Source organism: Caretta caretta, chromosome 3 (assembly GCF_965140235.1).
Source record: "Caretta caretta isolate rCarCar2 chromosome 3, rCarCar1.hap1, whole genome shotgun sequence".
NCBI lineage: Eukaryota > Metazoa > Chordata > Testudines > Cheloniidae > Caretta > Caretta caretta.
This window is the reverse complement of record NC_134208.1, coordinates 18,982,194-19,009,052: the sequence shown is the minus strand read 5'-3', so window position 1 is coordinate 19,009,052 and position 26,859 is coordinate 18,982,194. Positions and strand designations below refer to the sequence as shown.

At 40.6% G+C, this 26,859-nt stretch overlaps 1 protein-coding gene across 13 annotated transcripts in view; it reads left to right on the top strand.

Annotated features, from left to right (window-relative positions):
- KLHL29 (kelch like family member 29) overlaps window positions 1-26,859 on the top strand; it is a 598,483-nt gene that overhangs the window by 485,327 nt on the left and 86,297 nt on the right. For all 13 annotated transcript variants that reach the window (XM_075126386.1, XM_048845630.2, XM_075126385.1 and 10 more), the window contains one exon: window positions 13,581-13,719. In XM_075126386.1, the coding sequence (XP_074982487.1) occupies window positions 13,581-13,719 (139 nt within the window). The remainder of the gene's footprint in view (window positions 1-13,580; window positions 13,720-26,859) is intronic.

The window sequence follows — 26,859 nt, the reverse complement described above, 5'->3', positions numbered from 1 at the left end:
GAGGGAAATTGAAAGCTCATGCACATGACAGACAAAGAACCCAAGCAGCCTGGATCCAGAGCAGTGGTTCAAGTGGATGACTGAGAGACAGCAACTTTTGCAACAATGGGCCATTCAACAGCAGCAGACGACCCTACAACAGCAACTGCTACATGGAATAGCAACCCAGAGTAGGACCTGCTATAACAGTTACCGATGAGGCAACAGCATGCTGGTGAAGCCAGTGCCAGGCACCCAGGGCCAGTGCTCCCACCTGCATCTGAAGCTCACTAAGATGAGGTCAGACAATGACCCTGCAGATTTTTTGACCCAATTTTGAGCCTATGGTAGTGGCCTCCCAATGACCTCCAGAGCCCTGGCCCTGTGACTGCACAGGATTACGCAAGGGTTAAGGTTGCCATCCTGGACTTTCTCAGTGTTGGTGAAGAATGCACTGCTATCATTTCCAGTCAGAAACATATTCCTAGGGAGCCTGGCCATAGGTAGTGGCCCAAAAACTGAAAAACCATTGCTGGCAGTGGTTACAGCCACAGGAGCGGACTGGAAATCAAATGGCTGAGTAATAATATACATACATACATTCCCCACTGTGGGGAAGGAATGGGTAATGAGGCACCACCCGGGGTCATTAATAGACACAGTGCAGCTGGTGGAAAACTTTTTGGCCTCTGAGAAACCCCCCAATAAGGGAAAACAGGGGGACAACACGGGGCTAAGAAGCTGGTCTAATGTGAAGCCCAGTCAGGAAAGGCCAACCTCTGCCAGTCAGGGACTAGTACTGTCGTTTTCAGATTCTCAGCAGTTAAGATGATCACCCCAATGCTGGGCAAGTCAAAGCAACAAGCCAAGAAAAGCCCTTTAAAAGGCGGTTGGTCCTTGGCTGCCTCATTGAGAGGGGATAGTATAGACTAAGATGCCACAACAGGCGGGGTCATCATTGGATGAGAGAATGGGCTCAGACCACAACATGATGACCTGTTTCTCATGTGGTAACCAGGACAGATCCAAAGAGAATGCCGCCTTATAGACCATCAATATGCCAAGGTGTGGACAGCAGAGATCAGAGCATGGAAGAAAGGACCCACTCAAGTAACAGTTCCTGTGTGGACCAATGGAACAAAGTGCTAGGTCTGTTGGATATACTCAGACTTGGCCAGGGCAGAAGAGACCCCAGGTAAGAGAGTCTTCCAATCATGCATTCACAGGAGCATGAAGACCAACTCCAGCAGATGACTGTGGTTAAGTGTGGACTGGCATACGGATGCCCTTCTGCTGTCTTTATCCTCAGTACTGGCCTATCTTATCATTACTGGTTGTGACTGGTGGTATTTTTGGAAAATTATCCGTGAGCTACGAAAACTGGAAACCATGGCCCCTGACTCATTCCCAAGGCCTGGGGCAGGTCCTGGACCAGTGAGACTAGCCATGTTAGGAGATCCAGAAGATCGCATTAAGGGATCCAGGTTGCAGTCAAGAGCAGTAGACAAAGGATTCCCATTGCCAGATTTAGAAGCCCTTATCCGTGACATAGATTTTGTCCAAGAACAAAGGCGGGACCTATGCTGAGCAGGGCCTGTGATCAGATTGCTGCGGTGAATGATGAGGTGGTAGAACCCTGAGGCAGCAGCCCCACTTTATACTCTGGGGAGAATGCCACATTAAGCGAGATAGGTTGTGGAGGTGAGGACCTAATTACAGGTACCCGGCCACTCCTGCAATTAGCACACAACCTAATCCTTGTGATGGGCACTTAGGCTGGGGAAAAACCTTGTCCTGAGTGTTGGCTTATATCTACTGGCCTGCATCCACCAGGCGGTCAGAGAATACTGTGCCTCCTGTTCCGAGTGCCAGTTAACTACCCCAGAGGATATCAAAATGGTCCTCTTAATCCCACCCCTCTGATCAAAATTCCCTTCAACCAAATTGTGATAGACATGCTAGACCCCCCTGGAGAGAAGTCCAGAGTGGCATCAGTACACTCTTGTGTAGACTACGCCGGCAGATACCCAGAAGCCATCCTGCTGTGCTCTGCAAACACAACAGAAGTTTCCCCAGAACGCATGTAACTCTTATTTTGAGTAGGGGTCCCTCAGGAGATACTGACGGATCAGGGGACCAACTTCACATACCAGGTAGTGCAGGAGCTATGGTTCCTGGTGAAGATCAAGTTGCTAAGAACCTCTGTCTGTCATCCACAAGCAGATGGATTAGTTGAAAGATTCAACAAAACCCTGAAGACAGTGGTATAAAAAGATTTATAGCCTCTGATCCGAAACATTGGGACTGGCTGGAGGGGGGGGAGGGATAGCTCAGTGGTTTGAGCATTGGCCTGCTAAACCCAGGGTTGTGAGTTCAATCCTTGAGGGGGCCATTTAGGGATTTGGGGCAAAAATTGGGGATTGGTCCTGCTTTGAGCAGGGGGTTGGACTAGATGACCTCCTGAGGTCCCTTCCAATCCTGATATTCTATGATTCTATGGCTACTTTCTCTTTTGTTTACTGTAAGAGAACCTTCACTGGGTTCTCTCCCTTCAAGCGGTTGTATGAGTGAGAGCCTCAAGGAGTCTTAGACCTCCTACATGAGGGCTGGGAAGAGCAGAACCCAAAGGCGACCAATACAGCCCAGTTGTTATCCAACTCAGGGAGCACTTCATGAAGCTGGGGGGAAGGGGGTGGGGTTGCTCATGAAAACCGGTTGGGGATCCAGCAGGCACAAGAACAAACATACAACCAGGGTGCAAGCCTAGGGATCTTCCAACCTGGGGACCAAGTACTGTTATTGCTTCCCAGCACAGAATCAAAGTTGCTAGCCAGGTATCAAGGACTTCTTAAAGTGGTTCATCATATTGGCCCTATGGACTAAGAGATCTGCCTGCCTGGGAAGTATAAAGAAACTAAGCTATACCATGTGCACCTGCTAGAGAGGGGATGTTAATAATTTCTTACCCACCAGAGCCATAACTAGGGCCTCAAGCACCCATTTCCCAAAGGCTAGTGCAAGTGCAAATGGGCACTGAACTTCTACCTGAACAAAAAGTCAGGCCCAGCTGTTACACCACCACATCAAGATAGCCCTGGGACAGTGGGTTGAAAAGAACCCTTGGCCCTTACCTCAGAAGATGTGGGAGATAGGCTGGGAGGACATTTAGGCTATGATGGATGTAAGAGTGGTTGAGGAATCCCAAAGCAACTGGCAAAGGCCCATCATTCTTGTTCCAGAACTGATGGTTCAACATGTTTCTGCATAGACTTTTGAAAAGTTTATGCTGTCTGGAAGTCGAATGTGTACCCAGTGCCATGAGTGGACAAGATATTGGAATATTTAAGGACTGTCACGTATATCAGCAACTTGGATCTTACAAATGGGTATTGGCAGAGCCCATTTTCATTTGCATCACAAGAGAAAACAGTCTTCTTAACACCCTTTGGGCACTTCCATTTCAGGACAATGCCCTTTGACTTACATGAAGCAGCTGCAACATTTCAACAGTTAATGGACGGAGCACTCAGAGGTCACCAACAGTATGCTGCTGTGTATTTAGATGACATAGTTATGTACAGTGACAACTGAAAAGACCAATTGCAACAGGTATGGGCAGTCCTCCAATCCTTGGCTGAGGCAGGCCTCACAGCCAGTCCAGCAAAATGCAAACTGGCAAATCAGAAAGTAATTTACCTGGGTTACACTACGGGAGGAGACCAGCTTAGCCTCTAGTGAGCAAGGCGCAGGCATGGTGAGCATATCCCTTTCCTTAAATAAGGAGGCAGGTGAGGCACTTCCTTGGGCTAGCTGGCTACTAGAGGCAATTCATTCCCAGTTTTACCACCTTGATCACCCCTCTGCAAACATGATAAAAGATGGGAATCCAAGGAATGTCCCTGACAGAACAACCGTGAGAAGAACCTTAACGCCTTTAAAGACTCACTGTGCCAGGAACCTGTCCCCTCCCATCCAGATTTTTCCAAAGAGTTTGCTTTAGAGACAGACACCGGAGGCTTATGGTAATACTTTCACAAGAGGTGAACCCTGAGGAGCACTCAGTCTTGAATCTAAGTTGTAAGGTGTTTCCTGGGGAAAAGGCCTGTTCAGTGATCAAAAAAAGAAGCACTGGCAGCCCTTAGGAGCTATTTATTGGAGAATACGTTCCCCTTCATTATGGCTTACGCCCCCTCTGGGGACTAAATACGATGAAGGAAATCAACCCATGTTTTCTCTGATGATACTTGTCTTGCCAACCCTATAGTTTAGAGTACAATACCATGCAGGAAAGAAACATAGTAATGTGGACTTCCTTTTGCAAGAAGTGGGGCTTCGACAATGGGATCCTGAGCTCTCTCCTTGAGGGGGAAGCTATGTGGTGGGGCAGATCATCACCACCGTCAGGAAAGGGTTAAAGAGCTCCTCGGGGCACAATCAGCATCAACTCAGTGCACCTGAGATGCTTGTCAAGCCTGGAGTTGGGCAGGTCCTTAAAAGGGAGGATCCCTGGGTTGTAGTCCTGAAAGACTAGGACTACAACCCAGAGCTTCCCAGCCCCTGGAAGCAGGGATTGCTGACCTGAGAAATGGTTCAGGAGCCTTGACAACCCAGGCTCTTTTCTTTTCTTTTTTCCTTTGTTTTCTCTTTGACTTCCCAACACCTCAGACTCAGCTTTTTTGGGGCTGCAGGAGCATACTGAGTTTTTGTTTGGACTCCTCTAACTTCCCCCTGCAAGGGGGCTGACGCCTGGAACCACACTGCCAGAGGGCTCTCTCCCAGACTCCAAGACGGGAGGCGCTAGAGAGGTATAGCGTGCTAAACTCTTCTATTTTATACTCAGAGTATATTTATGTTAGATAACGTATTATGCCTTTTGAAAGTGTGGGGTTTCCTGGCTGCTGTTTTAAATGTTTTTTTATCTGCCTTCACAAGGTATCATGTGCTACAGTATTTTGAACAGTTATAAAATAGCTGAGTTACAATTGATTGATTACAATTGATAATTATTGACTTCTCTCTAAGTTGTACTTTACTTATACCTACCTCATGGCGTGAGGAAAAGCCCTCAATCCTGCTGCTGCAAACTGGAAGTCAGTGGCAGTTCTGCTATTGACTAAATTGGGCGTAGAATAGGGGGCTAATTCATTAAGTATATAAAGTGTTTCGGTCACCTCAGTTGACAGGTGTTATGTAAGTATTTATTTATTAACCTCTAAAACTCTCTGTAATTTCTGTTGGATACATCACTGATTAATTGTAAGAAATCATCTCACTTGTTTAAAAAAAATGTAGACTTTTGCAATTTGTACAGTTTGGCAAGCAAGCAAGCAAGCATTCCCTTTCTCTGTGTGTGAATACTTTGTATGTCATTTTTGTTTTTTATTCCATCTGAACTGGTCAACACTTGACTGTTGCTGACATGTAGGGGAGCCTTTGATTACACTATCAGTTGCACAGATGGGTGCTTCTTGTTCAAAGCTTTCAAAACTAGAAAAATGTTCAGTAATTGCCTGGCACTATATAAGGACATCAAAAAAGGTCTAAAAGCTATCTACTAGTCTTCTGCTACAGGCAATTAGGATAAAGCTTAATCCATCCGAGATCACACATTAATAAATATTTTAGCTGTCCCGTACGCATCTATTGATAGTCAGACCTATCTTCTGGTAAATAAAACAATCAGGGCTAGATTTCTGTTTAAAACCAGGCAACTTTGAGTTTCCATGCTTGAATTTGTATCTCTCTGTCTCTGGAGAAGACAGTGGTCTGATTGGAAACCAGATTATAGTGTGACATGAAATAGTGGCCTGTTGCATACAGAACAGAGGGCCGCATTGGCAACTTACCAAGATCCCTTGGGCCATGCCAGATTTGTCTAATGTGGAGCAGATTGCTGCCAGCCTCAGATTTAATCAGAGTGGAACCTCAGAAGGCTACAGATCTTGGCATATGCTGCTCCATCTTCAACTGAACATCTTGATGGACCACTGCATGTTGGAACTGTAGTCTCACTGCTTGTCCTTCCAGTAATCTCAGGTTGCATTGGAGAACAGCATAGACCATATTTTTTCTATAATTGTCTTCTTTTTCCCATTCTTCCTGCCGCCCCAGGTATAGAGTAAAACCACTTCATTTCCCAAGCTAATTAAATAGGTTTTCCTGAGGGAGATTGGCAACCCCCAGCACTCACAAATTCTCAGGCATATTGTGTACTCCACTAATTCTACAGTATAGAAGATTTTAAGTTGAGAATGTGTGAGCTGAGGTAGCTGAAGTTTGGCTTCTCATATGGGCCCTGAGTACAAAACAAACTCCTTTTTTATTATATTTTTAAAGCATACCTTATGTCAGCAATGATTTCTCCAATAATACATTTTGAATGGATATCCTGCAATCACATACTTAGATCTTTTTCATCTCTGCATGTAAAAAGAAAAGGTGTTAAAATAATACACTAGAATTATCTCCATGACATGGAACTAGAAAATGTCACCTGCACAATGTGTGAAGAGGTTTCTGTCCTCTGAGTACATCTTAATGTCAGCTAAGATGATGACAATGAACTGCAAATTGGTGGGAAAAAATGATGCTCTAGCATTCCAGAGTTTTGAGTAACTTGAAGAAGACTAATTACAGGCCTAATCCTGCTCAGTTTCCTCCTTATGTGAATAGTAGTCCCACTAAGTTCAGTGTCCATTACTCACATGGGGAAGGCAAGCAGGATTTGGCCATATATGAATAATGGAAACCCTATTTAGCACCACAAGGCATCTCATCATCACTGACACTCTTGAAAATGGGAAAATCACAGACTAGAAGATGTAGTATCTTTTGAAGGAAATGATCTTATGTAACTATCTGGTCAATGTTGAATTTAAAATGATCTAACACTCCCTCCAGCAGCCAGGTTCTTGCTTTCTTTGTCAGCATACATATTTAAAGATGTCCACAATGCTACATTGACAGAAAACCGGGTCAGTGAGTCTGTGTTTTGGGTTTTGGTTCCCCAGTACAGGGTGTGGTGGGTTTTTTTCTTGCTCGTTTTGTCTGATGTAGGGCCATATGGAAGTGAGCTGCTCATAATATTGACCAGAAATCGATATGCATTGGGGTCACAATGACTGAAGATCCTGGCTCTGCAGCAAACTGACTATTTGGGAGGAAGGCTGGTCTGCTGTGGACAGGTCACAGTAAATACCTATAATCATTCACGCAGGGGAGGAGAGCTTTATATGAATGATTCTTTGCTTTGTTCTGTCACTCCCTCTCTTCCCTTCTTCCTACCCCTGCTGGGGCCTTACACCTGAATGACCACAAGAATGAAGATGAACATGTTTCAGGTGCAGGCTAAGGTCAGTTTTAATTGTAAAAAGCATACAAATAATTACCCCAAAGTGCAGACTCATGCCAGGATCACAGGCCAATGGATGGGAGCCCTCTCCTTCCCTCTATTGTTGGAAAGTCACTTGTCCCCCTCCCCTCTCCTCCTACTGTTTTCTTGAGAGGCAGGAGAGAATGATGGGCCCTTTCCTTTCCCTGACTCATAAGTACAAAGCTGTTATCCAAGGAGATGTTTTTGTCTTCCCATCATGTGGAATCTTCTCCATCTATCAAGTGAGGAATAACCAATCCCCATGTCACATCATTGTGGAATGTACAGAGTGATCAGCACAGTCATAGACAGGTGTACAGTGTCAAAGCGCCACCTTGGAACAGAAAACAGCCTTAGCAGCTGCATAGCCAGGGAGGCCTAGGTACTTCTGATGGATAAGTCTAATCGTGTGTCTAGGCATATAGTTGAAGGTTGCCTACACAGCTAAATCAGTCCTGTCATTAACACCATTGCCAGAGTAAGTGGACCAATTCAGCATAGTATTCCCCATTCTTTTCATTCTTTTTTTTGCGTTCATGTATGTTGCGGTGGGGTGAAGAAGGGTTTTTCAAAAGATGCTAACAAAATGTGAGACCCCGTGAAATATTCTGCCACGTCACATAGCTTGCTATGGTTCTGTGAATTGCCCTCAGAAATAACTGTGCATCTCAGGAGGGGGCATTCATCTTGTTTTCCCATGGAGCCACTCAAATGAAGCAGGTCACTACTGTACAAAATTTTCTGTCATTATTACACACCTGACTCATTGTTTTTGCTTCATAATTGAACTTATCATATGACTGTCCAAAATGTACCATGGTATGTAGTAATGTGCAGGTGTGTGGACAGTGCTGGTCAGTGTGGCTCTAATGCCTATTTATAGTTACAGATTATTTTTAAATCATAATTCTGAGAAGTAATCTCTACTTTTCAGGCCAAAAATTATTTGGATTTTACTTTCTGAGGCTTTTTCTTAGCTAGCGTATCTTTCCTGTCCTGATCATGAATTATGATGATGTGAACTTAGTATAGGCAAGCTCTCTGTATCTCTTGCACACTTCATATAGGAATAATTAGTAATGTATCACTAATTACTTTGGGTAATTTTGAAATGCATCACTTTTTCCAAGCCAATTTTTAATAACTGCTATTTATGCTGACTCCCAAATGTTACAAAAGCCCATTGTATGCTAGTTCCTGCTGTCCCCTTTTTCATATGTGGCACCTTTCAGAGTTTAAACTAAACTAATGAATCCATTATTACAAATGGAAGGAAACCTGAGGGCATTATTAAGAAATAAGTTAAGCCTCCAGGGGTTGTGTTGCCAGTCCCCGCTATTTGCAATACAGTCTAAATGTGGGTAACAAGTTACTTTGTTGGTTGTTATAGCAGTATGATTGGTAGTTTGGAATAGGGCTTACTAATTTACTTCTGCTCCCTTTTCTGGCTTTTCAGGAGTAGAACACAGATAATGTTGGTCCTATGTACAGCATGATCATTTGGCTTTTTTGGCTTAGTTTGTAATTTCTCAGTTGAGGGGGAGGGACTGTTGTCTAGTGGTTAGAGTTGGAAACTGGGAATCAGAGCTCTGAATTCTGTTCCTGACTCTGCTACTGACTCACTGTATCACCTCAGCAGAGTCATTTCAACATTCTGTGCCTCTCTTTCTCTTGTGAACTGGGTATAACTGTGTTTAAAAGTACCTCCTAGCCATGTTGTGAAGGCTAATAGTGGTAAAAGTACCTCTCATCCCAAACTTTGCGGAGCTGTTTGGAGGCAGGGTTTTAAATCCGTATCCTTCTTTCGGTTTAACTGCCCTTAGCCCAGTGGCAGAACCTGTGGAGCTAAGGGAGAGCAAGTTGGATTCTAGTCTATATCATGCATCATCAGTTTTCAGCCAGGTTCTGATTACAGGATCCTTAGCATCAGTAATGATGTAAGAAACAGAAATGACCCAGCTTAATTTCTTAGATCCTATGGTGAGTGGGCACATAGGAACAAATCCTTGGACTTGTGAATTGAGTATATCGCCTATGGAATCACTGAGGGGAGAAAACATTGGGGCCCACCCTGCTAGTTTAATGGTCTTTGGGTATGTCTACACTGCAATCCGGAGGTGTGATTGTTGTACACATAGGCATACCCATAGCTTGGATCGAGCTAGCTAAAAACAGAGTGTAGCCATGGGTTAGCCAACCCAATACAGCCCTGCCCATAAGCCTGGCTACATACCTCGGCAACTAGCCCTTGCTGCTGCTTGTGACACCGTGGGTATGCTGCTATATTTACATGTACTGCAGTTGCACCTCCCCACTGCAGTGTAGATATTCCCTTTCCTCTATTTCGCTAGCTATAATTGCCCTGTGCATATAAGTGGGTCCCCTTAGAAAGGAAGGAAGAAAGAAAGGCAGAAAGAAAAAAAGACCCCCTCTTTAAAAGCAAAGAAACCAAAAGAATAAATGAATAATAATAAATACCCCGCTGGGCCCCTTTATGATTCTTTTAGGGAATCCCATCTTTAGGAGGAAAAGATGAAAATAGGAACTCCAAAAGAAAGAAGCAAGGGAAAGCTCAGATCATTTTTCATTGCCAGAACTGCAGTGTACAATTCATTGGCAGGCATTATTACCTGGTGAAAAAATTTGTTTTGCAACTGATCCTGAGTTCTCATAAATCATTAATGCCTGGCGAAGCACAGTATGAGCATTACAAATATACTGAGAATAAGGATGCATTCTGATATAACCTTGTATCCACTACTAATGCCTGCTAGTTATTTAGTAATACAAAGGGGGTCTCAACAAGGAAGATCAATGAATCAATGGAGCTGCCTGACTTCCTCCTTTCTTCCTTCTCTTCTCCCTACCTTGTCTCACTTTGATTCAGAAACTGAGCTACATAACAAAGGACTGTTCAGGGCAGTTTAATGGGTCAGAAGGGAGAGGGGGGAATTATAGCCTCAAAATTGCAATGGCAGAATAGAAGCCTTTCTGCTGCTTCTCAGGGATTGTTCAGGTTTATATTGTTACGAGCCAAATTGAACCATTGCTGCAGACCTATGTTTTGTGATTTGCATCCCTTAATGAATGCATGCAGTATACTGCACAGGCAAATCCTGCTTGCAAACAATGTAAACAGAGTGCCTAAGAGCTACAGGGTTGGGTGTAATTAATGAGTGCCAAGTAATCAGGCTTTACATGATGTATTGTGTAGGGTCTCAGGCACTTAAAAACAACCATCCCAAACATGAGGAACAGCCCCTCTGTAGCCTCTGCTGCAGCCTATGAGGAGGTATAGTGGTTGAATTCTGAATCCTATTATGATGGAGTTCTTGGCCATGGTCATGGATCCAGTGACTCCCATCCCCGTTGTCTTTAATCTATCCACGGCTGTATGCGTTGCTGCCAGTTCCCACACACCCTCCATCCCAGCATGTTCAGAATGGTATTAAGTGCCACCCACCCGCTCAGTCTGAAGCAGCGGCAAAGGTCCATCTGCATGGTTGCTCTACCTGCAGCTCCCTTATCTTTCAACATCATAATGCTTGACTCAGGGGATTAAGTTGTGTTGGATTGCCTGACCCTTTGCACAAGGGTAAGCTTTTTTCTATCTGACTGTATTGAAGGAAAAGATGTACCAAACTCAAAGGATCCATCTCCTTTCCCATTACCTGGATCTCTTATATGTGGAAGATTCTGAATGGCTAAGGTATGTAGATATGGTTGGGGAAAGGAAGGAGGATTGACTAGGGGATTAAGAAAGGCAGAAGTGTACAGAAAGGAGGAAAGGAAATTGGATGGGGAAATTTGAAAAAGAGATACAGAAAACAAAGGATGAAATATATAGAAGAAGAGACCAAATCAGAAAACATGTTTGAAGGAGAAAATGAGGTATAACGGTAGAAAATTGGTCTGAGGAAAATCCAGTTACTGAAAATGAGAGGAAAAGATGGGCCAAGATTGAGAAGATCTAGAAAAATGTGGTGTACATCTGATGAGAAAAGGGAAATTAAAAATAACAAAACCCCAACATGTTTAACTAAAAATAGCATCTAAAGATGTTCTTGTGGAACCAAAGACCTTGGTCACTTAGGCCCTATTCAGACAAAACACACATTGGTGCCCCTGGATTTTCAGCAGGGCTTTTGACTGAACAAGGCCTACAGGGTTCAGGCCCAACTCAGACTTTGGCCCATGTTCTAGAGTCCATCATCAAATGTTTGCCAGAGACAAAAGCATAAAACTTCTCTAGATAAGAGGGAACACTTTCATCCCCATTTAAGTTTTGCGTTTGCTTGAGCAGTAGTATTATGTTTTAGTTCAAAAGAACGTGTTAAAAATAGTCCATGATGTAGCACCCACAGGACAGAGTGGTATATTTTCCTCTATTATAGATCCGACACAAGCCTACTGTTATTTCAGTGCACTCTCTAATGATCTGCTTGCTCTCTGGAGGATGCTGACCCATTTCAGCACATAGTAATTAGCCTTTCAGACACTACTGTGTTTCCATTAAATAGATATAAATGTGCAAGGTGACATTTATATTCTTAATCCTGAAAAATGTTCACCACAGATGTTGGGGTTTGGCTGGATTTCAGTTTGCTTTTTAATGTAACAGTTGAATAAAAAAGTTTGCATTTTTTTTGTTGCTGTTGGATAATTGAGGCTTCTCTGAAATGACACTTGCTTGATGAGTTTCATTTTGGCGGTAGAAGAAACATGATTACAGCATAAGATTATTTGGTCCTGATTCTCTCTTACGCTAAGACCCCTTTATATCACTCTGCAATACAGTGGCCATAAATACAATTACACCCCCTTTAAGACGCCTTTACACTGTAAAGGGGGTTTACATGTTAATGAGAATTGGACTCTTTAGATGTAAAACTCTATCTGAAAATGTCTGTGTACATGGTTTTATGATGTTTGAGGAAATGAGTATGTTGACCTATTGCAAATATATATGTGCGTGTGTTTGTGTATGCGCACGTGTGTGTGTGTATATATGTATGTGTGTGTTTGTATGTGTGTGTGTGTGTCTCTCTCTATATATATATATATACACAATGTGCATATATAGATATATGTATGTATAAAACACATTAATATTAAAGTCAGTTTTATCATCTTGATCATTGTCTTCAACCCCACCACACACCCTCAACTTAACTGTATGTTATTCGTCCTGCTAATTATTCTGGTCTCCAGCGTTAGTGAAAGACTTTCACCTAAATGATCCAACAGGCGTATAGAACATCTAGGTTGCTTAATAGTTCACATTCACATATGAAGACATGTGGCATGCTGTTATTTCATTCTCTCAGTACCGAGAGGCTGTGTGAGAGGAGGCATCATGCGAGGTAGGTGCTTACTGCAGGACAGAAATACTTTCAGAGGTTATTTTTGTCATTGTGAATCTCCTGTGATGTGCGAAAGTCAATGGTTGCTGTAAATGAAGCTGTCAAAGGCTACAGATTAAAAATGCTGAAATGGTGAAAATCTTCTGCGTGTAAAAAAATTGGAAATAGTAAAAAAGCCAATAATTTACTCTCTCTGTGTGATTTTTTTAATCATAAGAATGCTGTTAATTTAATCTTTTAACATATTCCATTGTCACCTATGTTGTAAAGGTATTTTAAGAGCTGCATTGATAATCCCGTTAAACTTTAATACAATGTAGTATAACATAATACTTATAATTAATACTATTGTATTTTGTTGACTGAGAAGTTTCACACATTCTTGGTATGTTTGAGTTTAGGATATGCTGTTTTTGCAGGGTTTGGTTTTATTCTTTTGACACATATCCAGTTCATATTACATCAAAATGCCATGTTTTTACTTAGTATTATTCCAAAACATTCAAAAGATATTTGCATTTGGAGAAAAATTATGTAGTTCTCACATTCTGTTATAACAAATTATATTTAACTTTTCTGTGATAATGCGTTATCTATGTGTCTGATTTTCTGACGCTCAAATTTTTAAATTTTTGTTTTTAACCCTTACGAGTTTAGGATTTTTTTAAATTATTTAGACCTACTGGTTCCTGCTTATTTTTTTTAATATGAAGTTTGTTTATTATTTCTTTGACTGTCAGTGTTGAGCCAGTCTTGCCAACAAACAATATCAAGTGTTTCCTATTTCTCTACTTCTTTACAAGAAAAAAAATAAATAAAAACTCTTAATGGGAACCCTGGCACTGTCTGTCTTCTCTGTTCTGCAGAAATGTTGAAGGAGTTGAACCAGCAACGCAGAGCGAAAGAGTTTACAGACCTGAAAATTATTGTTGAAGGCAAAGAGTTTGAAGTCCACCAAAATGTTCTAGCTTCCTGCAGCTTGTATTTCAAGGACCTGATTAAAAGGTTTGCCTTCCTTCCAGCTGTGATCTGGTCTGTTCTTTTGTAGGGCGCATTTGTGTCGCTTTTTTCTTCCCCTCTCTTGCAGGTTTATGAAGATTGAATCTCCTGTCACAGAGCCAGTAGCCATTCTTTCCACCACCTTTGAATGTATTTTCAAACTGAGACTCAGATCCATTTGTTACACATCTGACTTGTACAGTGTAATTATTTCTGATCAGTAATGGCCTATTTTGGCTGAAGAAAGTGTTCCATCACTAAGAATTCAAAGCTTAAAACAGAACTATTAGTAGTGATCCAGACCACACGATAGAACTATTGCTATCAGTATTCTAAAGGGATTCCATTACATATTACAAAACTTTATCCTTCAGGCTACAGTAAGCCATAAGCTTTCCTGTGAATGATGCTGAAACGTCATACCAATAAAGTATTTAGACAATATTAACCCCTTCAGCCCTGAAATCTTTGTCACATGCTATGTCACCTGTGGCACTTAGGAGAAAGGGGGGTTAATATTTATAAAAAAAATTATTTGGGGCCTTTTAAAGGCAAAAAGTCAATTGACAAATTTTCATAGGAAAAATTGGAAAGACAATGTTAGATAAAAATATAACTCAGTCTGCATGTTAGACTACGAGGAGTTTTCCTTAAGCAAACACTGCTTTAGCTTAGAGTAAATGTAATATGTACATTTCTAAACCTCATGTCTCTGCCTTTGCATTTCCCCCCTCTCAGTTTCTAGCAGATTGATTCTAAACAGTGCATGATAATCTTTTTTTTCCATTACATTGATTTTTCAATTTGTATGCTTCATATACTCGATAGGAATAAATTGGTACTTTCATATTATTAGTAAGTTAGAGTAGCAAGAAGGGAGGGTAAAAAAACCACCACCAGGATAACTTTCATTTTTCTCTCAATCATCAGCAAATTAATGCAGCTGCTGATTTTGCCTTGCAGTATTTTCCTAAGCAGACTGAGCCTGGACTGTGCTAAAAAATGGAATTACAGAACATTTTGCTTGCTTTCAAATTCTGTATTTAAATTTTGCCAACTAACACAATAGTGACGGTATTTTATTTCAGGATGGCATATTGGCTGGTATCTCCTTTTCAATGTATTATGTCCTTTTGCACAAAGCTGTTTTTCTAATTGTGCATATATATTACAGTACTATGATCTAATTGTGCTTGACTGCCTTATCAATTATTCATAAAAGATATGTTGGCCTGGTAGCTTGTTATTTTCCCTCTGTAAACCTAATGATTGCTAGCTCTAGCTATGATAGATCTCTTTTCCGTCCTTTTTCTCCTGTCTGCTCATTATCACTTGCTAGTTAAGGCTACAGTATATGCCTCTCACAGAGATAAGGTATGCCGTCTATAGGGAAAGGAGATCTTAGGCATCATTTATAGAAACCCAGTAATTGACTGGCCAAGGAGTGTCATTTGGATTTGACTGTGAAGACATTAGTTCATCTACAAAAGTCATCAGGCACCATCTATTTCTAGCGAGAATCTGGGGAGGATTGTAATTTAGTTGTCGAATGAATGGAGATGAACCATAGACTGAATGCTGATTTATCAGAGCAATCGTTTAAAAAAAAAAAGACTTAAATGCAGTTCTCCTCTGAAAAGTGACTCTGCGAAAGTGGAATCCTGGAGTTCCACACTTGTCTCTCTCTGACTCACCTCAGACTCACTCAGTTTCCAACTGAAAAAGGTGGGGGTTTATTGCCCCTGAACTGCAGGCTCTGAAAACTCAAACCGGGAATTTGAAAGTCAACTTGTGTTCTTTTCCTTCTCACACATTGGCAGCAGTAGTAAAGAGTTCTCAGGTCAAATTCTGACCTCAATTAGACCAGTTCAGCCCCAATATATGGCCTCACTTTCACTCATGTAACCTTGATGAATGCTTATGGGGCTACTACACAGGTGTATCCAAGGCAACAACACTTCTATTACTGGTGATGACATTTGAATAGGGAGGAACCCAGCTTGATGGCAGGTTGAGTTTTCAGGCTGTCTGGTGGGGAAAATAGGAAAAAATAAACGTTCACCTGCTGAGTGTGCATATTTGTGCTAGTGTCTTAGACAGACCTTAAACCTGGGGCTCTGAGGTACCATTTTAAAGACTCACTTTTCAGGGAACTACACTGGAAAGCCCAATCCTTCGAGTGCCCCATGGAAGTTAATGGGAGTTGAGGACACTTAACTTGCAAGAGGCAATCAGCACCTTGTGGGAGCATGCCCTTAGTAATATAAAATCATGATAGTTCACAATGGTAGTATATTTATAAATATAGCATGTTTAGAATGTTCTTTTGATAATGGTCACATGTTGCTAACAGCTCCTTTGAGGAAAGATGAATCGCAGATCACACTTAAAGTTTAATGTGATTTATATTGCACTCTTTCTATTATCATAAAAATAAAAGCATACACAGTTGGATTCAGTGGCTGAAGAATAAGTAAATGTCTTTGTATTTCCTAAATATTTATATAAAGGACACTGAGTTCAGTGGTACAATAGATATAAGATCTGATTCCGCTCCAGCTGAAGTCAACAAGAATTTGGTCCCTGACTTCAGTGGGAACAGGATCATCCCCATAAAGATGCTCTAGGTATGTGTCTGCATGTCCCCATGTGTATACATGTTTGCAAAATACCTTTCAGTGTACCTGCATCATACATCCTGTACTATGGACAAACTACTGTCCTAACACATCTGATTATCTGCCTCTGATACCACTGGGTGTTGTGGGTGAGTATCTGAAGATATCTAAAATAGCAAGTGATGCCCCAAATGAGTAAAAAGGGAATGTTAGAAAATAATTAAGGCCTATTACAACAATGTCTTTAAAGGATAAATCCAACATTCAGACTCAGTGTACCGCATTGTAATGAAAAAGACACAGTCAGATTTGACTGACCCAAAACTGAATATACATTTTAAAACAAACATTAATTTATTTATATACCATTAAAATATTTATATTTTCAAATAAAAACATATTGTTCGCCTGATCCTAGAAGATCTGTTGTTTATTAAAAATGGCTTGGTCCTGTCCGGTGCTGAGCCCTCTAGCCCCCCTCCACCAAAGCACTTAAGTACATGAGTAGTCCCATTGACAATGTACTTACAATTAAACACATGCTTATATGCTTGATTGGGCCAAAGCCAGAGTGCACCGGACCAAGCCCAAGTTGTGCTTTCAGCCCATATTAAAAAGAAAAAGACTCCTATGCTGAACAACCCAACAATAACAAGTCAATGAATTGGGCTTCTTCACTGTCTGACATTCTTGCCCCATCCTGCTGCTATACCTATATGGTTCATTCCTGCAAACAGGCAGCATATTGAAATGTGTCTGCTCCAGGTTTCTTGTACCCTCCATGCTCACAAGAATGAAGCAGACAGGCAAAGCAGAAGGATTGGGTGAGATGTATGTGCCCTCAAACAAAGCACAGTTGGCAGGCCTAATTATATTGCTAGCATCCTTATGACCCTTTACTTTGTAGCTTTCTTAAACATCAAATTCTTGGAACAGACTTACTACTCTTTATGTTAAATTTGTAAGGATTTTTTTTCTTGGTGACTCTTTTGGTTAATGTTTAGAACTTCCCTTGTGAGAGAGATGTATTTCATGACCTGATCTTACACTTGCTCCCAGAGCTGGGGATAAGATAGACAGCATGTTCAGCCCTTGTTGGAGGGAGTCCTCTGGCTAATCAGGTGGCATTACTCAAGATTCAGACTTGGCCAACAGGAGGTTACTGCAGCAGACAACCTTGAGGGGGAGTGAATGTTAAACAAGAGTGAGAGGTGGAGAAACAGGAGGATCCCCTGTAACCTAAATAATATCCACATGTCTTGTATGTGTACATTGGAGTTGGCCCCTAACAGATACCCCAAGCTGAATTCTTTCCAATTATGGAATTGGAGTTGAAATCCAGACCAGAATCTGAATCTGAGTTTTGTGGCTCTGGCTCAACCCGTATGTGTATGCTATATGTGTGTATATGTCAGATACATCTGTGATCATCTCTATATGACTAGATATAGACCAAAATCCAAACAGCCCTCCCTCCAACTTTGACCCCCCACCCCATATATTTTTATGGGGGGATAGAGGGCATGATTCAAAATCCAAATCTTAATTTTTCCTTTGGGCTCCATCTCTATAATAGGCCAAACCAAAACCCCATACCCACGCATCCCTCCCCTCCCAATTTTGGCAAGGTTGTCCACATTCCAGAACCAGATTTTGCAGCTCCATTTGTAACTATAATTCCTTGTTTTGATTGTGTGTATGTTTCTTTGTTTTGATTATGTGTGTCTGGAAGAAAGGAATGGAAAATCCCATGATGTGGTATAATGTTTTCAAACTGCATCCTAAGTAGACAAATACAGCTGCCATATAAATGGAATGTCTGATATTTCTAGAGCAAAGTGAACTTCACTGGAGCTTTTTAATTTGATTTTTTTTTCTAAATGTTGAGCCCTGGAATCCTTATCAAATTCACATTGATAGGAAGTTCTTGGCTTAAAATCCCTTTCTAGGCCCAAATACTGGCTCTTATAAGCAAACCTCAGAGTTGTATTTCTTTGTGAGGCAGCAGTACAGAGAAGTTCAAGTAGTATTCTGTACCTTTTAACTGTTCAAGATTTGCTTTTAATGATGCTCTTAACTTTGTAGCACCGAGGGCTGGCTAATTCCAGTAGCGTACAGCATAAAATACACACAGCAGGAGATTAGATCACAAAGCCAAGAATTTTGATGGAACATAATCTGGCATAACTCTGGTCCTCTTTCTTTTCCAAAGGAGCAAAGTAACTTTAGTTCACGACCAGATTGTTTTTCCAGGATAGCCTACTTCTTTTCTCTATTGTTTTGTTTTTCTAAAATGGGGTAGCAGGTCCTCTTTTCGTACCTGGGACCTGGGTGCTAAGGCTGGTGAGGTAGAGAAGTTTGGACTATTAGGGCCAAATTCTGCTTTCCCTTGCACCCTTGTAAATTCAGTGTGACTTCATTGAAGTCATGGGAGTTACTCTGGATTTTGTAAAAGAAGGCAGAATTTGGTGCAAGATGGAGAAATCTGCCCCTCTCCAGCTGAAACAGTCTAACAAAACTGCAAAAGCTTTCAGGTGTCTGGAAAACAGACTGTCTGGTTTGTATTTACATCATGAGAAGCCAAAAATGAGAAATAGCAGGTGAAAGAAAAATCCACTCTTAGCAACCCCTTCCTGTTTTGCTTCTTATCAAGAGCTTTTGCTTTTAACCCCAGTTGAGAGTCAGGATCATATCTGCAGCTATCTCTTTCAGCTTCCCTGTAAAGATAAAACATTTGTGAAAGTAAATCCTTGCATTTTTTTTTTGAAAGAGGAGGAAAAAGTCTTGAAAATCAGATACGTTTTTCAGGTGCAATCAGAGATGTACTGTACATAGAGGGATATCATCAGTCACTTCTGTTAAACCATTTATGGGGCTGTCATAAATATAAAGGGAAGGGTAAACACCTTTAAAATCCCTCCTGGCCAGAGGAAAAACCCTTTCACCTGTAAAGGGTTAAGAAGCTAGGATAACCTCGCTGGCACCTGACCAAAATGACCTATGAGGAGACAAGATACTTTAAAAGCTGGAGTGGGGGAGAAACAAAGGTTCTCTCTGTCTGTGTGAGGCTTTTGCCAGGAACAGAAAAGGAATGGAGTCTTAGAACTTAGTAAGTAATCTAGCTAGATATGCGTTAGATTCTGTTTTGTTTAAATGGCTGATAAAATAAGCTGTGCTGAATGGAATGTATATTCCTGTTTTTGTGTCTTTTTGTAACTTAAGGGTTTGTCTAGAGGGATTCTTTATGTTTTGAATCTGATTACCCTGTAAGGTATTTACCATCCTGATTTTACAGAGGTGATTCTTTTACTTTTTCTTCAATTAAAATTCTTCTTTTAAGAACCTGATTGCTTTTTCATTATTCTTAAGATCCAAGGGTTTGGGTCTGTGTTCACTTAGGCAAATTGGTGAGGATTTTTATTAAGCCTTCCCCAGGAAAGGGGGTGTAGGGTTTGGGAGGATTTTGGCGGGAAAGATGTTTCCAAGTAGGCTCTTTCCCTGTTATATATTTGTTAGACGCTTGATGGTAGCAGCAATAAAGTCCAAGGGGAAAAGGTAAAATAGTTTGTACCTTGGGGAAGTTTTAACCTAAGCTGGTAAAAATAAGCTTAGGGGGTTTTCTTGCAGGTCCTCACATCTGTACCCTAGAGTTCAGAGTGGGGAAGGAACCTTGACAGGTGCCTATGAAAAAGGGAGGTTTATTGGAAAGTACAAAGTGTACTGTTCCTTTGCTGTGAAGGTGCAAGTAATGCTATAGATGCCTTTCCTCTTAAACAGGTAGCTCATAACTACAGTAGGTTGGGCTTGAAATACTGCCATGGGAAGTAGATTTATGCTCCTACAAGTGGCAGCCTTTTTTGTCATTGCTGTTCTCCTGCCGCTTGTATTTTGTTAAGCAGCAGCAACAGTCACACCCTAATGTCACAGCTGGCCGCTAGGGTTTGAAACTACGCAGCTGCCAGGCTCTGAAAAACATGTTTTCACTGAGCAGAAATTCACGTGCTTCAATATAAACGAACTGCAGGTTACAAATATTTAACTGTGCTTCTGAACCAAAGGGCCTAGGAATTGACACAGAGTCCAGAGCGGAAGTTTCAGCATCACTGTATTTAGCCAAGCAAATGCAGCCGTGGATTGGTGGGGTGACAGGCTTGTTCTGGATGCTTGCTCTGCATTGACAGGCAGATAAATTCATTCTATTTTGAAAGACAAAACCTGGCAAGTGAGACAGGGCAGGTCCATTTTGAAGTTCAGGCTATGGCATGGGAATTAAGCATCTGCCTCAGGACAGTTCCAGCTTGCAGAGGTACCAAGCAGAATCACTTAACCTCAGCCTCCTCTCTCTCTTTGGGAGGCAAGGGCTTCTCACTCTCGTAATTTCTAGACAGAACTACAAATCTTATCCAAGAAATGACAGACTAATCACTCCCTTGCCCTCGCTCTGGCTAGACTTATCTGCGAGCCATGCTGCTGTCATGCAGCCGCTCGGAAGACGCTGATTCGCGTGACCTAGCTATATTTACTTACATCTCAGGGCCCAGTCTGAGCTTGACTGTGTTATGTACTTGCAATTTACGGGCAAAGGGGAAGAGTTATGTTACAAGAGCAAATTAAAGCTAAATGGATCAAAGACAAATAGGCAAAAACTGCACAGGCCAGGGTCCGGAGCCAGGCTCTTCAACGCTGTTGTTTTTGGCCACCTCCAAAAGCTTGTCTTGCCCTAAAACGAAAATAATCAAATATGGTGGTTCAGGATGCTATCAGGTATCTGTACAGGATCAAAGATGACTCTGACCCTGCCTATCCCACCTGTGTTTACAACACTGCAAAAGTACATTATGATGTGGGATTTATTTATTTATTTTTGCCTTTCTTTAACATCTGGTATTGGCCACTGCTGGATTAGGATACTGAATTTATGTTAATGATATGATCAGCTTTTGGCAAATCCTTTGTTCCTGTTGCACTAAACACTGATGGGCAAAATGTGCAGAGCAGTTCTTGAAGGTTTTCTATAGGTAACAAATCCCCAGTACCAATAATAGGAGATACGTGAAAACCACACTACCTGTTACGTGGTATAATATCTTTCACATATATTTTTTTTAAGTGGTACATGCCTCTTCTAAGGGTTTGTCTCTACAGGGACACTCAGAAAAGTGAATTAAGCTAAACTGAATTAAGGCCACTTTAATTTTGAATTAGAGTGCCCACACAAGGATCTAATGCAGTTTAACTAATTCACTTTAAATTCACACATTTAGTTAATTCAGATTAACTCTCCTGAATGTCCCCATGTAGACAAGCCTTAACTATATTACAAAAATGTAACCACAAGACCCTATATCTGAGTGACAAAGAGCTAGCACCTTGCAAAATTCATTTTAATACTTGAAATCCCAATTAGGGCCTTGGGGCTACTACCTTAATATAAATACATAATAGTAATAATTAATAAATAAATATTTAATTATTCCCCCAGTGTTGAAAGGGAGCCTTAGATATACCTACATAAACACTTGTGTAAATTTCACCACATCCAGTGAAAGAGATTTATTATTTGTATAATGCCAACTTTGTGCTAAGCTGTTTTATTATTGTGCAGTAAATATGATCAGAAGAGATCAGGTCTGAGTGGGATGAGGGGAACCTTTAGTTTTTCAAGAATTAACTGTTGTCAGTCATTAAATTTATTTTTAATTCTTCTTCCTTCATCTAAAATCCCCAAAGCAAAATTTTTGTTCCACAATATATTTTGCTGTTTTCTGTTCAAAGGAGGCTTTTGCAAGTATGTTGGTGCCCAGACTCTTAATACTGTGGCCCAGTTTTTCATTACTCCACAAGTAGATCCTTAGAGGGACTCATTGTCCCCAGTCCCTAGCAAAAGAGTTCAGAGACAGCAAATGTTGCTCTTCCAAGGCCCATTGGCTCATTCTCTTGCCACTTGTTTAAGCTGACCTCTTGAAGATTGTCTATTTTCTTTCTCAAGTCTCAGCAGTGAGGTGCATGTGTATTTCAGTCTGTGATCTCAGCTACTATAGCATTACACCCTTCAACTGATCCTGGCCTTGCTTTTTTGAAGCAGTCTGTATAGAGCAATTAGATCGTGTTCCATCTTTGAATAGCCTTAAAAGCATATTTAAGATTTGCTTCTTTTGTTTGTTTTTTGTTTTGTTCTGGCCATGTCTCTTGTTAACAAAAGCATTTGTTGTTAATCCTATAGTTTGTCTTGGTCTAAAGTTTGTCTTGGTCTAAAATTATCATTTGTCTGATTTGTGGATGGTGCATTAGGAGAAAATGCCTGATACACAAACAAGTTTACACCCATGGAACTCCACTGACTTTACTAGAGATTGAACAGCTGCAAACTGAGAGCATTTGGCCCTTGGTATGCTAAACCAGCCTTGCCAAATTCTATTCGCCTGGAGCAAGTAATAACATTATCTGCAGCAATGTCATGGTAAAGGGTGGACAAGTAGATTTTGTGCGTGGTCAGGTAAACTTTCATGATGAATTTGCAAGGCTGTGTTCAAACACTAATCTATTGAATCTCTTGATTTTGCTAATTCTTTACCCTAATCACACTGTAGCATCATTACAGTACGTATTTTTCTTGTCTCATGAGACAGATGGACAGTAGCTGAGGCTCCAGATAATATTTATCTCTGAGATAGCGTAAAGAAGGCAGAGATTTGCAAGTTAGTAGACTTTGATACCGATAAAATAATTCCAAAAGAGAAGCCATGCTAGGGTATAATTTATTTTTAAAAAAATCCTATTTAATAGAACATTCACCGCCTTATGGCACATGTATTGCAATGATGTTTCTCTATAAATGTCTCTTGCTGTCATCATTTACATGACTGATTATCTTGCAGCTGTATAAACTCTAGTAACTCAGTAAATAACGTGTGACCACAGTGTGTACATACATCTTGGGGTCTGTTTTGTGTAAATCCATGTTGTTATGTTTGTGTATCTGTACATTTGTATTTCATGATAAGCCTATAATTATACAGAATTGTAAATCAAGTCCTTAGGCATGAAACATTGCTTTCCATGCAGAGTACAATATCTGTTCTCTACTTAGCTAGAGGTAAGCTACAGATGTCATTAAGCTTCTTTTTTGTTTATCCCAAGATAAACAGACGTGACTTTGAACCATTTAATAACTTTGATGAAAAGTCAAACAGTGGACATTTAGGATGCAGTAATGCTGCACTTTGTTCTTAATTGCCTAGAGTTTCAGTACCTCCAGGATTATGTACCACAGTAAACAAGATATTCCACCTAAATTGTGTAGACTTGAACAAAAGTTTTTAATGAGCACATAACTAACACTCTTCAGCCTCATGAGAAGCTGCCAATCCCAGTCTAGTGTTCTCGATTTGGTAATCAAAACAATTTGACAGAGATAAAAAGAAGTAGCTGTTCTTGGTTTAACTGCTTCATCTCATATTCTAATCTTGGATTTCCTGTTTCCTTTAGACCCAAACAAAGTGTCCAGGGAATGAAGCAATTTAATTTCTGATTTTTTTTATCCCATTGGCATAGGTAGCAAATGTTTTGCTCTAGTGAAATGAGAACACAAATATTTGCTCTTATGTTAATTATGTCCCTCACTATGAAACCAAAACCAATAAGAACAGAATGTCACAGTACATTTAGGAGGTGGTGTAGAAGCTGGAAGTTCATTAGGTAGCTGGATATAGAAAACAGCAATCCTAAGGGCCGTATACTCGGTCTGTGTGTGCAACTTCCAGCCACATTAATGGCATCAGGGGGGCAATACCATGGCTCTCGGATGCAGGTGTCAACATATGTTGTAAAGAATAGTATGCATGTTCCACTGCCCTCTGGATAGAATCAAAACTGCTCATTAGTTTTTGGGCCACAAGCCCTATTAAGTTAACAGAAATCTCCTTTAGCACAAGCCATAGAGGTATCAAGTACAGGGATATCTGAGTTCTATTGCCATTAAATTCCAAGTGGCCAAGATGTGCAGGATAATAATCAATAGGGAAATCAAAGATGCCCACAATAGCTGAATCTATCTGATAGATATCAATTTAATTTTGTTGGTTGCTTAAATTTTGTTTGTTTGTTGCATTGTGATGGGCCCTGGATAGAAACAAAGAAAGAGGCAGACTCTAACTGCTGGGGGGTAGCGCGGAGGAAGATATTCAGATGCACTATACCAAAAATGCCTTTATTTTTAGGGTTAATCTTTTATTTGGTGCCCGTTTTCATAGGGCGACGCTGTGATGTATGACATGCCTTTGAGGTTGCACCTCATGTACTCCTACTGCTTCAGACGTGAAGAGATGTCACTGAAAGGTCTATTAGTCTCCCTGTTCACATACAGCATGCTGAGGCAGTGTGGGAACCAACTGTTCCTAGTCAGAAACATACATTTACATAAAGCATTTTGTATTATTCATGTGCATTCCTTGCAGGCAGCTCCATTTTGAATATTCTGAATTTGTTTTATGCAGTGTTGTTGTAGCCGTGTTGGTCCTAGAATATTAGAGAGGCAAGGTGGGTGAGATTAGTCCAATAAAAGATATTATCTCACCCACCTTGTCTCACTGAATTTGCTTTGACTTTTATTGACTATAGCTTGTAAACAGTGAGAAAACTGGTTTCTACACGGCTCATAGGTAGCTTTTCACATTTGAAGTGAAACTGAGTAAGACTGTAGACAACTCTAAGAGACAATCAGACCATTAGTCAATCAAAACAGTGTTTCAAGCCAGTTAGAAGCAGCAGTATCATTGTCTGTAAATTGATGAAGTGAAATAGGAGAACTCCGTCTATAAGGGTACTTCAGCTGGAGTCTAAATGAAGCTTGGACACTCAAAGCATCTCATTATAAAATTTTTTGTATTGCATCACAGAAGGGTTATGTTAAAAAGAACATCTTGATAAAAATGATGTAGTGAAGTTATTTTATATAATACACCAAGTGCATTATCTCATGAATAGAATTTATATATGTGTATATATATATGTATTAAACTTTATTCAAGAGATGATGAAGAAAACTTAGTTATGTCTGTACTAAGCATGAAACACTAGTGCTGATGTTCGTGTGAGCTGGATCTCAGGAAATGTATTTCAAGGACAAATTAATACCAAGAATTCAGAGGAGGGTGTGTGTGTGTGTGTAAAAATTTTCCAGAACACAATCCTGAACATTGCAAGCAAGGATTTTTCCCCCTTCTAATATTAATCCTATTTTACTGGTGTGCATCTCTATTAGCTTCCCTATATAGATTAACTCAATGAAAGGGCCAGTAACTTTGTTCTTTGGGTTCCAGTTTATAACTGAGATGTTCTTTGCTTTAAAAGTCTCCCTGTGCCTATGACCTCTCCAGCTTAAGTTATTACATTGAAAGTTGTAGCTGAGCTAAGTGGACAGAGCATGCCCAAGGACCCTGGCTTTATTTAGGTAGATCCACTTATCCCAAACAGTAAAAAGTTGCTTTGTTTATTTAGTAACTGCACTATCGATGCAGAACTAATATGTGGTTTGCTTATCTCTTCATTAAATTTTGTTTTCACATTATTTAGGTCTACCAATCACCCCACTGGAGGCTATATGATTTGTAAATCTGAAAAAATTCCCTGACAGCTACCATATAGTTAAGCTGCAAAAGAACTCTCTTAGCTTGTTTAAATGTAGACCTAATCTAACCTTTTTGCTGCTTAGCCCAAGATACATCTTTTTAAAGTCCTGTCCTAAATCACTTCCTAATTTTAATGAGTTTTTATATCAGGAATTACCAGCTCTTTACTCTAGCTGTTCCCAGAGATTGCAGCAATGATAAAGTAAGGTCTAAAATTGTTTATTACACATTATTCTTTAGAAGCAAAACTTTTTGCCCCCAGTGGCTGTTAGGAAAGTTATTGATTTTCTGTCACAATGTGAAATGTTTGACCTTTATAATATGAGCAATGATTAGAAGGCCCATAAAATGACATTATTCTATTTAAACTTTAGAGTTCACAGAGCAAACAGCAAAATGTGCCTTGTTTAACTATGTCCATGGACCTAAAACATACGTTACCCAGCTTCAAGCTAGAATAAAATGCTAAGGAGACAGTCTGTCAGATGTCCAAAATGGATGGTGTATGTGCATGTTCTTATTTATATCTGTAATGAGCTTCCATTAACATGTACTGTGTGTGCATGTGTTTGTGCGCACTTTTTTTACTTACAGCCAAATTCTCCCTAATAGAAGTTTTGCTGTTGACCTCTCTGAGAACAATGTTAGACCGTTAGGGTCTCCTCTTGCACCCACTGAAGTGAGTGACAAAACTCCCATTGATTTCAGTCATGCAGGATCAGACCCCTTGTGCACATACATATATATATATATGTATATATATACATATATATGCACATACATTTTTTCACTTGGTCAACTGTGTAAGCACTTACAGCAGGGCTAAATTCTTCTCTTGGTTAGACTTGTGCAACTTTCTGACTTCACTGGGGTTGCACCGGTATAACTGAGAGGAGAAT